Genomic DNA, 16,937 nt, shown 5'->3' with positions numbered 1-16,937 from the left:
AAAGGCAGAGTTACAGAGAGAAAGAGGGAGATAGGAGAGATCTTCCATCTGCTGGTTCATTCCCTAAATAGTCAAAATGGCCTACCAGGAGCCTGGAATTCCATTTGAGTCTCCCACACGGGTGCAGGGGCTCAACCACATGGGTCATTTTCCACTGTTTTCCCAAGGTCATTAGCAGGGAGCTGGATCAGAAGTGGAGCAACTGAGACTCGGAGCCCCTCTCACATGGGATGCTGGCATCACAGGCAGCAGCTTAACCCACTGCACCACAATGCCACCATCCCTCATGGTTTTATTATAACAAACTTTCCCCCCCAAGCAGGGAACACAGGAAGTAAATTTTCTCTGAGGTCTTTAAACATAGATCTAAGGAAGGTTGAGACTAAATTAAAGTACCACAATGCTGTATTAAGCATTTATTTGTAGAGAACTATTCAAGGTATTTCAAGCAATGGGAGTTGACTGAAGAATACACAGATGCTTCTTTCTCTCTCTCTATAAAAAGAGTTACTTAATTGAAGACCAGAGTTACAGAGAGGCAGAGGGAGAGAGAGAGAGAGAGAGAAAGAGAGAGAGAGAGAGGTCTTCCCTCCACTGGTTCACTACCAAGATGGCCGCAATGGCCAGAGCTGAGCCAATCTGAAGCCAAGATCCAGGAGCTTCTTCTGGGTCTCCCACATCAATGCAGGGACCCAAGGACTTGGGCCATCTTCTACTGCTTTCCCAAACCATAGCAGAGAACTTGATCAGAAGTGGCACAGCTGAGACTCAAACCGGCGCCCATGTGGGATGCCAGCACAGCAGGCATGGCTTTACCTACTATGCCACAGCGCCAGCCCCTCTTCTTCTTCTTCTTTTTTAAACATTTTTGTTTATTTATTTGAGAGGTAGAGTTATAGACAGAGAGAGGGAGAGAAAAAGAGAAAAGTCTTCCATTTGCTGGTTCACTCCCTAAATGGCTGCAATGGCTGGAGCTGGGCTGATCCAAAGCCGGGAGCCAGGGGCTTCCTCCTGGTGTCCCACGTGGGTACAGGGGCCCAAGCACTTGAACCATCTTCCATTGCTTTCCCAGGCTGTTAGCAGGGAGCTGGATTGGAAGAGGAGCAGCTAGGATACAAACCAGAGCCCATACGGGATGCCAGAGCTGACTTAGCCTACTACGCCACAGTGCCGGTCTCCACAGATGCTTCTCAACTTAGAAGTCAGGTTATGTCCCAGCAAACTTGTCGATGTGTTAAAAAATATTGTTCAGTGGAAAATGCATCTCATACACATAACCTGGTGAACATCATAGCTTAGCCCAGCCCACACGAAACACGCTCAGAACACTTACACTAGCCCACAGCTAAGCAAAATCACGCAGCACAAAGCCATGTTTATAGTAAAGTGTTAACTATTAGGCCGGCACCGCGGCTCAACAGGCTAATCCTCCGCCTTGCGGCGCCGGCACACTGGGTTCTAGTCCCAGTCGGGGCGCTGGATTCTGTCCCGGTTGCCCCTCTTCCAGGCCAGCTCTCTGCTATGGCCCGGGAGTGCAGTGGAGGATGGCCCAAGTGCTTGGGCCCTGCACCCCATGGGAGACCAGGAGAAGCATCTGGCTCCTGGCTTCGGATCAGCGCGGTGTGCCGGCCACAGCGGCCATTGGAGGGTGAACCAACGGCAAAGGAAGACCTTCCTCTCTCTGTCTCTCTCTCTCACTGTCCACTCTGCCTGTCCAAAAAAAAAAAAAAAAAAAAAAAACACACACACACACAAAACCATTCCGTGCAATATTTTCTCTGATTCTGTGAGCTGTCTTTTCGTTTTTCTTGATGGTATTATTGAGATGCCAGTGAGCTGTGTCCAGACCAGAGTCACTCCATTTTGTCCCTGAGTGTCCTCTACTTTTTTCTAAACAGTCACAAACTACTATGTACTAAAAAGTTAATCTTGTAAGAATGTTATCTGTAAGGTTTGTTTACATTAAGTGCTGGGAAATGTGTTGATGCTCCCCATGGTAAGTGTAACCTTGCTTGTTTTAGCTTCTGTAACAAATGCTTGGCTTTGTAATGAACTTCCACCAAGATGTGGTTTTTGCCTTTATAAGCTTACCCAGGAGCTCAATCAGGGCTGCGTGATTTGGAGAGCACACGACCCCGTGCAGCCCCCAGCTCTCAGAAGTAAAGACTCCATAATTCAGCCCTGAGACTTCGGTGTCTTCTGTAACTTGCTGTTCTGAATATAACATTATTTCCAGTGCTAAAGTTTGTAATTTTGAGGAAACTTAAGTTATTGATTTGTTTTTGTCAGTAGTGCCTTTTGGTGTTGTATGTAAAGAATCATTGCCTGAGCCGAGGTCATGAAGACATACCTGTATGCTTTATTCTAAGGCTTTTTATAATGTTAGCTCTTTGGTGGCCCACACTTGGAGTAGCCCTGTCCAGAAACTTCTAATACCTTGGTCAAAATGTTACCAGAGAATGGCAGGGTCCTTGTCTTCGCACAAGAAAGAATTCAGGTGTGAGACAGAGAATAAGTGGAAAGCAAATAGCAAGGTTTATTAGAGCAGGGACATCTGTAAGAATGGATGGGCACCTCTCCAGACAGAACCTGAGAGAGGGAGCCCAGTTGCTCAGACTGGGGGAGAGCGGGGTTACATGGTTGAGTGGAGAGAGTACACCTGGGCAGGCAGGCAGGCGGCTCGGCAAAGAGGCAGAGGGCTGAGCGCGCAGTCTGGTTGAGCCCGGGGGGTTTTTAAGGGGATGGGCCTTGCCTCCCCACCTCTGCTCTTCCTGGAATGAAGGACTTCTTGGATGTAAATAGAAAAATTCGTATCTGAGTTTCCCCCATGAAGTTATCAGGCAGGGGGAAGCCTGGTTGGTGTTGCCCCGGTTAGACGAAGGATGGGCAGGACCCCCTGGAGGATCAGGATCCGGAGCAGGATATTTGAAATGCAGATACTGAGCTGCACCTGGAAGATTATCAGGCAGAAGGGGCAGGGACCCCCACTTGGCAGGTTATTGGATAGAAGGGGCAGGGCAGGATGCAAATACTGGGCTGCTCCTGAAAGGTTATCCGGATGACTTTGAGATACATATGCTGGACATAGATGTCTCCTTAGGCCTTTGTCACACACACATAAGCTCATATCTGACTTCCTACCTAACAAAAAGAATTATGCTAATAGTGGAATTTCAGTTTCAAGTGAGGTTGGTTTGGGAAGATATTTTTCTTTGTAGGCTAGTCTAGCACCCTTCAAATCAGCTTGGGACTTCCAACTCATCTAAGTTTAGAATGGTTCTCCCTGGTTAACTGGGCAGTCAGCAGTGGATGTGAGTGGTTAAAGCAGAAAATTTGAAGTGACAACAGCCCTAGGTTCAGATTTCTGCTTTGCCATTTACCAGCTGAGTAGCTTAACTCCTGCAATTTTCAGTTAAATAGTCCCTACTTCCTAGCATTGTTGAGAGGATTAAATGAAATAATGCAGTAAGACATTTAGCACAACATTCAGTTTCCTGTAAACACTCAGTGAAAGTTGGCTGCTGTTATTATTATTGGCTGCCAAGTAATTGGCTGATGGCACCATGTAAGTAGAGGGATGAGAAAGCAACTACATATAAAATCACAGTTTCACCACTGATGGTTCAGTGCTGAATGCAAACAGTATTTAACCATGTTTTAAAGCACGTAATTTGGGGGAAATGTTGATTCTTTTAAAAGTCAATCTCTAGAGGACTATAAAAGCTATTTTAATCACTACAACTAATTACAAGGAAGTATAAATCAATAAACTTTGCTAAATGGTCTAAAATATAATAAAGACAACCATCATTAACAGTCATCCAGGAAGCCACTGTCCCTAATAGTGAGATGATGTAAAACTTGGATGAGAAGGATGAATTTTATTATTTGAAAACTCCAGATGTTGACAGTGCTTTCAGGGATGTTTTTGATTCCATACAGAGTTGTGGCTTTTCTGAATGATTATTTACCTTAGGAAACCTGAAGTTATTACTTTTAAACTGTGTGGAGCTTCTTCTTGGCATATAAATAAGCAGCCATCTGCAGGAAGGCAACTTGGCTTTCAGTGTGTTCCAACACCTTTCTCCGGTCAAGGGCAGCTCTCTTCCCATCCCGCCTCCTAAAATGGCAACACCGTGTGAGAGCCCAAAGGAGGCCTGAAGTCAAGTGGTATTTAGAAAGTCTCAGCTTTCCCCCTCAATTCTGTGCCGTGGTTCCTGGCTCAGGTGTGGGAGTCTGGGGCTATCACCTGAGTTCTCAAGCTTACCTGGCTGCCCTTCTGTCTAGGAGAGCCGATACTCACGCGGGTTCCTGAGCCAAAGAGCTCTCTGCTCACCACATCTCAGTCTGCTCTGTCTTGCTTCATGCTACCCTAACTGATCTCAGAGGTGCCTGGTGACTACCCGTGAGTGACAGGTGAATAGCAGAGCATAAAAATTGATGACTGACAGCTGCTCCTGAGCCTTCCTGTGCCTCTGAACACTATTTCCTTGTGGAGTCCTCGTACAGTTTTGCATATATCACAGAAGAACCTATGGGTGCCTTAGATCAGCATTTCTTTGTCACCCAGCTCCTGTCTTACCCCAGGGAGCAGATCAAATTCAGGTCTGGCCCTTTCCCTTCTGTTCACCTATTCATATAGCAATGTGCAGTATCAAAGATGCTATAGATTGGCTCACTATGAGACCAAGAAATTGGCAAGGAAAGCTTCTCATGACAGTAGGAGGAACAGGATTTGGAACTGACTCTGTGATGAAGAGCCTTCGCATCCAATAACCTTTCTTAGCAAAAGCAAAGGGCCAATGTGATCATAAAATGGAATAGACAGCATACACATGCATTTGAAAATTGTCATGCAGATAAAAGGTTGATTAAGCCCCCAGATAGACTAAAGGGTTTTGTAATCAGAGTTAACATAAAATCTAAAATGACAGCGTAAGATAGAAACTTGTTTCTTTCCAATACAAAGGAAATTTGGCAATGGCTGACTCACTAGTTATCAAGGACCCAGGCTTCTGTTATCTTTCTGTGCCATCCTCCACCTTCAAAATCGCCTGATGGCCTAAAGTGGCTAGTGGGGCACCATCTACCATACAGACTCAGGCAAGAGGGGAATGAGAGGGGGAAACGAAATAATTCTTAACTAAGTCACACCCTTTGAAGCAACCTTCTTTGAAGTTTCACATTTGCACCTGCATCCACAGTCCCATGGCCACATCTAATCCAAACAAGCCTGGGAAAGGTAGTCTTCTGTCTAGATGTATCGCCACCCCAGAGCGGATTCTAATGGATGGCAGTCAGCACTTTGCCATATATGGTCATTTGAAATCAAAGAAAACACATGCGGTCCTTTCACTCACTTAGCAAAAACGTTTTGTGCGGCTGTTCCATGCAACAGACTGTGTTAATTGCTGGGAGATGATAGTGAGTTGATGTGAACACCCCTTCACTCAGAGTGTCCAGAGTACGTCTCTCCTACAAAAGTAGTTGTAATTACAAGCATGGTTTGGGGTCCTAGGGGGAGCCTCATGCAATTGTCAGTTTGTGCCCTCTACAGAGGACTGTAGTCTGCCTCTGGTCTGGAGGCTGTTGCAAATGGCTAGTTAAGTGACAGGGTCACACATCCTCACCACGCTGACAAGGTGACCTTCCTTGCTGCTGACCAAGACTCTCTCAACTCTGACTCTTAAATGAAAGAGATCTTAGAGGTCTGATCCTATCCCCTGTAGCCAGAAGAGACTTCTCCCTCTATTTTCCACAGCACTGAAGCCACACTCACGGCTCCGTCTAAGGAAATTGGGATGTGATGCCTATGTCTCCCTCTCCTTGCCTGTGGCCAAGAGATGAGCAATTGCTCAAGCATTCCGAGAAGGGAAAGCATCAGTCTGAAATGTCTGGTTTGCACCAACAGGAAACACTTCATTGGTTGGGCCAGGATTTTTTGTCTTGATTTGCAATGGTCCTTTCTGAGGTTATAATTTAAGTTGGAATCAAAATCGAGAGTGTTATTTGCATTGCCTGTATTCTTCACTAGCTTGTATCTGGGTTGACCTTGGGATTTTGATATGAAAAAAACAGCCAAAGAGAAGAGCACAGTGATTTTCTGCTGCCATTTGATGGAGCCAAGAATTCGTACGCATCCTTCCGAAGACAGGTTTTATTTTTGGCCTCATGCGGTGCTGGAGATGGATGTCTTGTCTGTTTCCATGGGGCAGCTCAGAGAACTCGATCCTATCCAGGTCTGGGGAGAAATTCTTTTTTGTTCTAACTTGAAACACTGCTAGAGGATGGACGAGGTGTTCACTGTCCTTAATGAGAACATCCAGGGGGTAAACGACACGTTTCCACAGGATGCATTGGGTTTCCTTGCCTATGTTCCTCTGCAACTGTTGGTTTGGGGCATGTGAGTTTATGGTTTCATTGTTAGACTCCAGTGCTTGCATGGAATAGAGGCTCAGTGGTGCCTTCGAAGGAGGAGAGGCCAATGACTTCTGCACTGAACTTGACCCTTGACTTAATTCAGAGCTATACCCTGGTTAATAATTCCAGGGCTATGCAGACATACCTATCAAGTTATTTGACTCTAATTTCCCTTTTGCTTCAAAATTGTTTGCTGCTATTTTAGCACTCATAATGGTGAGATACTTAAAGAGACAATTAGAAAGAAATGAATTACATTTGGGGCTGGTGTACACTGCCACTGATGCAACTGCACGACAAAATTTTAAATTCATCCACAAATCTCCTTCTGACCTCTCCGGCCCAGCTGCTGTTCTTGCTGTTCTTGGGCTGTCGAGTCCCAGGGTTTGCAGTTGAGTCTACACAAAATGACTTCTGAGGCTCTTTGTGGCTGGTCACGAAGCCAGGTATGTGACCTCCCTGGTCATTTTCCCTCACCTTGGCTATCTTTGACTTGAAGTCAAAGCGAGGGATGCTGGGCTTCCACCCTGATGTGCAATTTAATGCTCTTATCAGGGAAAATGCTCCACCAACCAACCTGACTGCTCAGATGACTCCCGAGTCAGGTGCCAGCATCACAAATGGGCTCCAAGTCCCAAAGCCTGTGTGAGTCCCATGCCCAGACCCAGAGCCCTCCTGGAAAAACAGCTCAAGGAGAACACGCTTCGTGGCAGCATCTCCCTATCAGTTTTGTGCAGTGCTCACTGGGAGCCGGTCGGCCGACTCCAGACTTGGTGTCTGTCCCTTCTCAGACAAAGCTTCTCATCCTTCCCCAGCTAAGGAGAGAAATCACAAAGGACTGCCCCTCCTTTGGCTTCTTACTGTGGTGACCACGATCAAAACTTTTATCCATCTCAAAAGTAAAGTTATGAAGATTTTTTAAAAATATTTCATGACAATGGATCTGGCTAGGGAGGATTATTAAATACCATAGTGATATAATTTAGATCCCTTTGAAATCTGTTGGCAGGTGTCCATGGGGAGATGGCTCTTCAGTTAGGATGGTCTTTGGCAACCTTAGGTTGGGATGCCATCCGTGTGGGCCTCTATGCACCCCAGCAGTACATTAGAATCTGCCTGTGAATGGCTCCCCACGGTGGCCCTTCTATCTGTTTTCATTGGGAAACCAGAATTTTGGGCACAAAAATATCTCATGGACTTGGATTGAAATCACCAGAGTGAGGAAGAAAGCACACTGTTTACTTCATCACCAGCGCTGTCAGGAGATCTAGCGAGATTCAGAGCACTCCTTTATCCAGACAGCAACCTTAACAAGAGGAGATCTCCAGGTGCTGACAATGGCCCAAAGCTGATCTGGTCTTTAATAACCATTTCTTGGGGGAAGGAATTTTGTTTTCACAAAACTTATTCAAATGTTTTACCCCCAAATATTCTCCAAAACTATAGTTTTCATTAGCTGCCTCCAAGCAAATGCACACATAACTACATGAACACAATTCTTACTTCATAGTTTTTTTTATTATAGACTTTTTTATCCACATGAATGTTAAAGAAACTACAACAGCGTTAAATACCATTTTTGATAACATGATTATATTCTTAATTATACTCAATATTAAACTGTAAAATATTTCCAGAGGAATACAATCTTCATTCATACAGCAGGCAAAGTACCAGCGAGGAAGGGGCCACATGTGTCTGTCTAGCTTGCTATGAAAAGCCGGTTTGTACAGGATGCCTCACCAGCTGTCCATACACGATCCCCACGCGCAGGCCAGATCTTGTGTTTTCTTTCTACCAAGAATTGCTTCTTCAAGAGTGAAAGACAGCTGATGAAGCTGCTTTCTCCATGTGTGTGGCACTGACACCACCTGGGACCATCCATGGATTCCCACCCCGGTTGGCTGACAGCACTTCCCACGCTCTGGGTTCACTTGTCCTTTAAAAAACACAAAGACTCCAACTTTGGTTCCACCAAAAGATGCGACAAGCATTGACTGCTCTGGGTGGCTCCCCCCTCCCCCCACTAATGAATGGCTGCTACAGTCTATTTTACATGGTTGTCCATGCTGCTCTGAGGTCACTTGTCCTTGGGTTCTCGCGAACCTGATTTTGTATTTGATTCCCAAGCCCTTTCAATGTGCAGTCCGTATGCAGGTCGGAAGTGCTCCATGGCAGGCTGTATCTTACAAGAGAACAGAGTAAGTGTTTCTGTGCACCTGGGGTAAGACAAAAGCACAGAATGAGAATCAGTTCATCCTAAAACATGTAAAGCAATCTTTAGTATACCCTTAAGAGAAGACAGTTTATATGGTTTAAATTTGAACTATTTTAAGTGTCTAAGAAAGGATTTTCTTTTTTAAATGGTTGTCTGCCAATTTAGCTTATGTGTATGGGTAACATTGGGTCAAACTAGAACTAGAATCAGAGTTCTTTACCATGAACTCATCTAAGTCATCTGGTTGGGTTCTAGAAGTTCTGGCTTGTTGTTGTTGGACAGACATTAAGACAGCCTTGGTTGCATGGCCCGAGTTTTAAAAATGTTTCTTTTCTTGGGGTGTCAGGGGTTTTGTGATTCAGAATCAATGAAACCATCAAATTGATTATGAACTATGTATTTATAACTGATACTAGATGGTGTAAATTAGGCCATGATTTCAGGCTACAAATCCGAGGAGGGCAGGTAATACATGAGCTGCAGAGCCAATTGACCTGGCTCAAATCCTGCTCCCTTGCAGTGAGGCCACAGGCAACTTACTCAAGTCTCTGCTCTTCAGCTTCCTTGACTAAAGCAGCAGTACTTATCTCAGTGGGTGATTTCAACTACTAAACAATGTGATTGACATGGAGAACAGTGGGGCACACTGCCATTCTCATGGAGATTCTTCAAAGAATCTGGTCCTTTTATGTCTGGCTAAGGAGGAGGGAAGTGGATACAGCATCTCCTTATCTTTGGTTAGTGCAAAAGCAAGACAAGAGTGCTCAATTACAATCCCCACCTCCTTCTAAGACTTCTCCCTTGTTATTGCTTTTGTAGCTCTGATTCCAAAGCAAAATAAAAAGTAATGGGAGTTCACCAGAGTTGGATATTGTTAACGTGGTGGGATTGGGGGTTCTATTTTCAAGCCCTAAAGAAGGTTGCAGAGTAGTAATTAGTGATGAAGAAAATGTAGACAAATGGCAAATGCAGATGAGTCATCACTTGGGTGTTACAAGTGGTCCTGACATGGCTTTAAAAAAAAAAAAAAAAGCCTCCTTGGGGGGCAAGAGAGAGAATATGGAAGAAAACTGGCCTATAAAAATGACAGAATTCTAGAGCTGTCAAGACTTTGACAGGGTTTGGCCACCCACATCTGATAGACAGGAATGAGATTCAACGAGATTAAATATTTACACAGAAAACATATAGAGGTAGTGTCACAATCTCCCTTATCCCTCGTCCAGGGATCCAGAGGCCTGGAAGTTGCTTTGCAGTCAGGTAGACCTGGGTGGAATCCTAGCTCTGTTGCTTGTAGCTACGGGACCTCGCTGAGCCTTGGCGCTCCCATGTATGGAAAGGGGGATAGCACCAGGCTCTGCCTCACACAGCTGTAAGGATCTTCTTACAGAGCTGTAAACTGTAAGGATAATACAGCCAAGGATTAAGCTCCGTATCTGACATAGCTGGCACTCAATAAATGACAGTCATGATCATTTCCGGCTTGGTCAACGATTCGGTGGTCTGCTATGAGTGAGCCATTTCCTGTGATTCCCGTTAACCCTCTCTATGAAAGACATGGATGCTTCAATCAGTTACGCGGATGATATTTGCAACATGCTTCAAGGTGCTTGGAAGAAATGAGTGTAAAGTAAAAATTATGTTAGTGTTTATTTACGTCAAGTCATATTTATTTGGGGTCCAGATTTCACACAGATTACATTGGGGTGTCCAAGTAGGAAATGGGAAGGAAGAGCATCCAAAACAATTCTGGTGTTTATGGGCCCAGGTGAAGGAAGGGACACTACATGCAACATTTTGAAATGTTTTTCAAATCCTTTCCATTGGAATCACAAGCTCTCAAAACAACTCAGCAGAGCAACACAACGTCTCACCTAATAGGACATTTTTTTTTTTAAAGGAGATAGTTTGAAGATGAAACCAACTGTGCTTTACACAGCTGGTAGCTAAACAAATAGTATTCATTGCCCCAAAGGGGATTATACTGTGTTGAAGAAAGGCTTAGATAAATCCACGGGTAATGGATCTTTAAGGAATTATCAAGGGAAAGTTAAGAGTATTCAATGTATATGCCTAGGTTTTGAGGTTGATACTGTTAAGAGCAGCAAATTGGCTCTCCTAATGGAATGTCACAGTTAGTGTCTTGGCCTAGGTAGACCTTTATTTTGATTCAACATGGAATTTCTTATGTTTTAATACAGGGCAAGAAAGATTTGCAGAGCAGTGGTATGTGGCAGTCCTTGCTCAGCTTATTAAGTGGATTGCCTGTGGTTTTGAAAAGCTTCCTCCTCTTAATAGTCACATTGGAATCCACCGGGTGGCAAGAACACAGCATACTACCTTAAGGGTCATTCTTGCGTAAGACGTTAATGCATCAGGCCCTAATTTGGAAACCTGTGGTCACTCAGCAAGACAGAATCTGTCTCTCTCCCTCGGTGTAATGATTTTTGTTTTGTAATCTCTCTTGGGGTAACTCCTCATAGGCTTGGCATATTGAGAACGAGAGGCTGCTTCTAACAATATGGTCGTGATTCTCTGCTTGGCTGATTTAGCTAAGCATTTAAGTAACCACTAATCTTCTGAAAGCACCAGGGTCTACTTAGAGAAATCCCTGTTGTCTGCTGGGATGGTAACAGAATCAGCATGGAGGAAGCATTAGTTACTTAACACAAATCAATCTCTTTTGTTCCACCTAGCCGAGTGCTCTGTCACTTGCAGGGGCATGGTTTCTGAGCAGCGAGTCTTCATTTTGCAGGTGCAAGATGGGCATGCCTCTAGCAAGCAGGAAACATGAGCTGGAGAAGTTGACGGGGTAAAAAGAGGCTGTGTTGAGGTTCCCGAGTTAAACCAAACCACATTCTAATAACGGCTGAACCTTCTAAATGCTGAGTAAAAGAAGTCAGACCCAAGAGAACAATCTATATAACATCATTTGCATAAAGTTCAGGAACAGGCAAAATTAACCCGTGTTGGAAGTAGGGGAGGGAGAAACTGGACAGGGGCACAAGGTTGTCATTCAGATTCATCTCATGAAAATTCACTGAATTCGGATCCACAAACATCACGATTTGTATGACTTTGTAACTTGTGCACTTTGCTGAATTTTCAGTAAAAAGTTTATTTTAAAAAACATATAATGGGGCTGGTGCTGCGGAGTAGCAGTAAAGCTGCCTCCTGCAGTGCTGGCAGCCCATATGGGCGCTGTTTCAAGTCCTGGCAGCTTCACTTCTGATGCAGCTCCCTGCTCTTGACTTGGGAAAAGCAATGGAAGATGGTCTAAGCACTTGGGCCCCTGCACCCATGTGGGAGACCAGAAAGAAGCTCCTGGCTCCTGACACTCGCCATTGTGGTTATCTGGGGAGCGAACCAGAGGATGGAAGATATCGTTCTCTCTGTCTCTCCCTCTCTCTCTGTAACTCTGCCTTACAAATTAATAAATATTTTTAAAATGCTAATATTTTCATACTAATATTTCAATATAAATATTTTATCAATTAATTTGGATAATTCTTGCCTTGATCATCTTGATATTCTGAGTTAAGATGTACCGGAACCTGAATGTTCTAAAATTTTCATTTTATACTGCTGGCCTACTACAATGAGAAAACAATTACTCAAGGTCAAGTTCTGACTTAATAAAAACACGTTGCTATAGAGAGCAGGGCCAGCCTCACAGACTCGCTGGCGTGTGATGTCATGAATGACGAGCTGAGCCTCTCTGCTCACTGAGGACCAGAGGTCCAGGTGGAGGAGCAGCGGGCACCAGGTTTAAAGTCAGGAGCTCTGTAGTCTCTTGTTGACTTTGCTACACGGACACAAAATGCCTCGTCTCTCTTCTCTAAGCCTCAGTCCCACAGGTCCAAAATTAAGGACCAGCACATAAACAGGGGACTGTTTTGGAAAAGCTTTTGAGTAAAGTGACTATGGACGATTACCACTGGTAAAGATGACAGCCAGCAGCAGGACTGCCATGGGAGGAGAGACTTGTGGCAGGCAGAGGGGAGGCTTGGAGGATAGAAAAGGAACAGTGAACTTGTGTTATGGGGAATTCTTTTGCCACTTAATTCTGCTGAGTTGGAAACACATGTGTTCCAGAGGGAAGGAATGGGAAGAACCACTCTGATGGAAGTGGGTCAAACTATTGCTTCAGCAATTCCAACCCTTAGTCATCACAGCACACTGTTAAAGAGACAAAAGTGTCCCAGTTTTTGCATTCCCATAATTTTAGTAATTACCCATGTCATCTTACGTTGATTTTGAAATGTTTAGGCTACTACAGAATCTATTCCTTGAATTTTCACTGCCTGCTTTTTCTGAAGAGTCCAGCACTTATCTTTTAAATTGTTTCCAGGATCGTGGTCTTGAACTTGGCTTTGTCTATAGAAGAACTGTTTTTGGTTTAGGGAAAGAATGAATTACTCTTCCTAGGGCCGAAGGTCTCAGAGTTTGTGCTGTACCCACTTGTTCATCTCACCATCTGCAGTAACTTACTGAAAGTCAGCGTTCAGGAAGACTTTTGGGAAGCAAAGGAGAGACAGAAAAATGAGACACCACTGGCTAACTACTGACACTCCTGCCCATTTCCAGGGGGGAGTAATTAAGGTTCAGATACACGCCTAAGAGCAGAAAACCTCCAAACAGAATGAAGATCCCTTTAGCAGACAGAACAGAGAGTATCCTTAGCTTTAGGAACTTTTCTGGAAATTTTTAAGAAGCACTTAGCCATTCATTTAGGAAGTCCCATCCTCAGACACAACAAAGCTCACTGGTGTACTGACTTAAACACAGGATGCAGCTTTACCTGTCCCTTGGGCAAATGCAGCCACAAAGAACACGGCCAAGCAGTCACCACACAGAGATCTAGGAAATCTCTTTCCTTCGGCAGGCTCACCTTTTAGCTTTTGCTGAGATGGGCACCAAGCTTCTCTTTCCTGATCAAGCTTGCTGCATAGGGTATCTGTAAGATAAAAGCACACAAAAACCAGCCCGGTCAGCTAAACCCAGACAGGTCGTCATGCCTGACGCTCTGAAATCCAAGAGCGCCTCACTGAGGGGCAGAGGTTTCCTGGGTGGCCCCTGGCCCGTACATTCCCACGGCCTGCGGGCTGTCACCCTGATGACAGAACAGGTGACCGCGTTAACCCCAAGGCAGTATTTCACTTAAAAGAGTGAAGAAAGTTTGCATTTAATAATATAGTATTGTTTTTTATTTAGGTACAAAAACTGAGTTTTGATGAGAAAGTATGTACAAGGTCAAAGAACAAGAATGTGATTAGCGATAAATTCAACATAATATTTCAGTTTTTTAGAGTGATTTTTTATAAAAATATGCTATCATAAATCACAAGTGAGACTAATTCAACATAAACTATTATACTATTACAAGAATTAATGAGAGCCATCAGAAATAACTGCACTGAATGGCAAATATGATCCTGGAGAATTCTACCTGGATAAATTTGAAAAGTACTTTTGAATGCTGGAGTTTTGAATGGAAGTCTATAATATCTGATATTCTACTTTTAATTAGAAAATTCAAATGATTGACACTGGACTATGAATTGCTTAGATTTGCCTCTCCACTAATCCAGGAAAATATTGGATCCTACCTTCATCACTGCAAGGCTAAACTCAGGACTCTAAAGACTTGAATCTGTTTTAAATTTAAAGAAGTAAATATATAGTCATCTGGAATGTGAAATGAAACATGGCTTTAAGCAGAGAGGGAAATAAAGTTATTCTCATTCGACCAGCAATGTTCTTGAATTCTGTTACTTTCCTTGCTTTCTCCGCATACTATGTGTTTCACACTCTTAATTCTCCAGTGCACACATATGAACCTTTCCCAATGGGAAGGAACTATGACTCTCCAGTGATGCCAGTGACTAAGAGGAGCTGGGCCATTTTACTGCTGAATCAAACAGTCTTTTTAATGAGGAAAAAAAAGGAGATTAAAATATCCATTTCCCTCTTCTGATATAGAACCACAGCATAAACCATTCTGATAGGCAAAGGGCATAAACAGTAGCATTGAAATTAATGATTCATATAGTAACATAAAAAGTTCACTGTCTTAATCTTGTATTTTAGACCATGGGCTGAGATCAGCCAGATAACTATGACAAGGACAGTTACACAGGAACCTACTCTAGTTACCTCTCCTTTTCACTGTAGGTTATGCTACACCTGCTATTACAGAGATACCCTTGAATCTTGGTTTTTCCATTATGGTGTAGACTGATAGAACTCTCTTTAGGTGCATAATGTAACAGAGCCTTGAGTGGAATTCAATTATTTAGGATAATAAGAAATGACACCAACTTTGGGGCATAAAGAGTTATCAATAAAATGTGTGTGTGCATCTGTCACATTTAGGAAGGTCCTCAACAGTAAGTTAAGATGCCACAAAGGTTTAGAAAGAGCTCATTCTGTGCCAAGCACTACAAGTGGCAAGTTAACATCACCAGGGGCCGCCTCCTCAAAGCCAGTGAACCACTCATCCTAGCCAAAGAAAACTGCCTGAAGGCCACTTCTCTCAGAGCAAAGTCAAAATGCTCTTTTCTCTCTCTTTTTCAGAAACTACAATGTAGCATTTCATTAAGGTAGGAAGCTGAAAAAGAAAAGAAAAAGGACTCACGGTAACATTTCTAAATAAGAACACTTGTCCCCAAAGCTCCAGAAGGGAATTAAAATGGATGCAAAGGATTATCCTCTACTCAATCTTGATTTTGGTGTTTATTTCCTTAAAACAAAGTGGAATAAAAGCCAAAGAAAGACAGAAAAGAAGAAGGAGAAAGAGGAGGAGGAGGAGGAGGAGGATGTTGGGAGCTGAGAATGATGTGTTTTAATTTCCAGGGCCTAAATCATGAGTGATAACAAGGATTATGTGAGCACATTGTCCAGCTATTCACAAAGGCTACGCTAGTTCATGGATTCCAAGATACACTTTTTCCCTTCACGTTTTAACAACTCCGTAATTGGATGTATTCTAACGGATGGTATTTCAGTCTTTTAGGTGGAAGCTTTTTTCTTGTGATTCATCAAGTCATGGGGATTCTCAGGATTGATGGGGATTCACAAAATTCACATTCCACAAAATGCAGTGTTGGCTTCCAGACAGCTCAGCCAGGATGTCACAGCTTGGGAGTCTGGGATTCTAGTTACCCCGTGTGAATCTCCTGTAAGAGAACTTATTGGTCAGCTTGGAAACTGCCAAGGCTGGCATAGGCAAAAACAAACAAACAAACAAACAAACAAACCAAAAAGCACCTCAGAGTTTCTTGAAACATTTATATTATAGTTGGCTTTCGTAGATCAACTATTGGAGCTTGACTGAAAAACATGACTTCCTAGTTTGTGCCAAGAGGGAGCTAGCCTGAGGTCAGACATTTAGGTGAATCAACCTCTTGAAGGGAGAACAACGATAAGAAGAAGGTGCCAAGACGAAGGAACACTGATGGCACCGCCCAGACGCGTGGCAGCAGATCAGTACCTGGGAAAGGGCACACGGGAGCCCAAGTCCACCTGTCCAGTGATGGACAACCTGAAGGCAGCTTCCAGGGAAGCTCAGATTCCAGTCACGTCCCTGACTCGCAGGGAGCTCTTTTTTGATGCATATTTAGCCTGGAAACCAAAGGCCCAGGCATGTTTTCCTAAAACTACAGTGCAATGGAGCAACCATTCTAGCTATTTTTTTTCTTTTAAATGTCTAATATATTTTTAAAAATTTTCTGGGTTGTGACAGTAGAAATCCAGGTAAGTTCCCACTTTAGAGAACACTAGAGAAGCTTCGAGAAAAGACATAACACTGAAGAGCTGTGCTCCTCCAACGGTGGTGGGACTCCGCTCCCTGCGAAGAAGCATCACGCTCCCGCCATCAGGAGACTGAATGCTGCCTTTTTTACAAGTCCATCGCGAACAAAACATTAGTACTAAATCTACTGATGAACATCATTTTAACGAAGGCTTTACGAGCCTTTCTCAACAGCATGTGACTGCAGGTTTCTGGAGCAACAGCAGAGGGCACTTCAAGACCAGCTCATTTTCCCCAACCTGCACCTGCTGGGATTGATCTGGCAAGTTCAAGGGAAGTGAATCTGGGTGTAACCATTCAATACATGCTTTGTGTCGCAGCTTCACAATGGCCTTCAAGAACTATGACTTTCAAAAGGAATGTCTTCAACAAACTACCATTGTAGCTCATACACAGATGCACCTGCTTAAAGAAATCATTGCTAAGTTAACTGAAAAAAAAAGGCAATCAAGTCATCAAAATAGCCTCAACTCATGTTATAAATTA

General features: G+C 43.6%; 1 protein-coding gene across 1 annotated transcript in view; it reads right to left on the bottom strand.

Moving 5' to 3' along the window:
- Positions 1-7,936: 7,936 nt before the first annotated feature.
- The window catches only part of SKOR2 (SKI family transcriptional corepressor 2), a 43,692-nt gene continuing 34,691 nt past the window's right edge, over positions 7,937-16,937 (bottom strand). The window contains exons 8-9 of the mRNA XM_051851956.2: positions 13,530-13,595; positions 7,937-8,639 (exon numbers count right to left, since the gene is read on the bottom strand). Coding sequence (XP_051707916.2) covers positions 13,533-13,595 — 63 coding nt within the window. The 3' untranslated portion in view covers positions 7,937-8,639; positions 13,530-13,532. The remainder of the gene's footprint in view (positions 8,640-13,529; positions 13,596-16,937) is intronic.

Source organism: Oryctolagus cuniculus, chromosome 10 (assembly GCF_964237555.1).
Source record: "Oryctolagus cuniculus chromosome 10, mOryCun1.1, whole genome shotgun sequence".
In the NCBI taxonomy this organism is placed as follows: domain Eukaryota; kingdom Metazoa; phylum Chordata; class Mammalia; order Lagomorpha; family Leporidae; genus Oryctolagus; species Oryctolagus cuniculus.
Note: the sequence above shows the minus strand (reverse complement) of the source record. Positions and strands in the feature narration are given on the sequence as shown.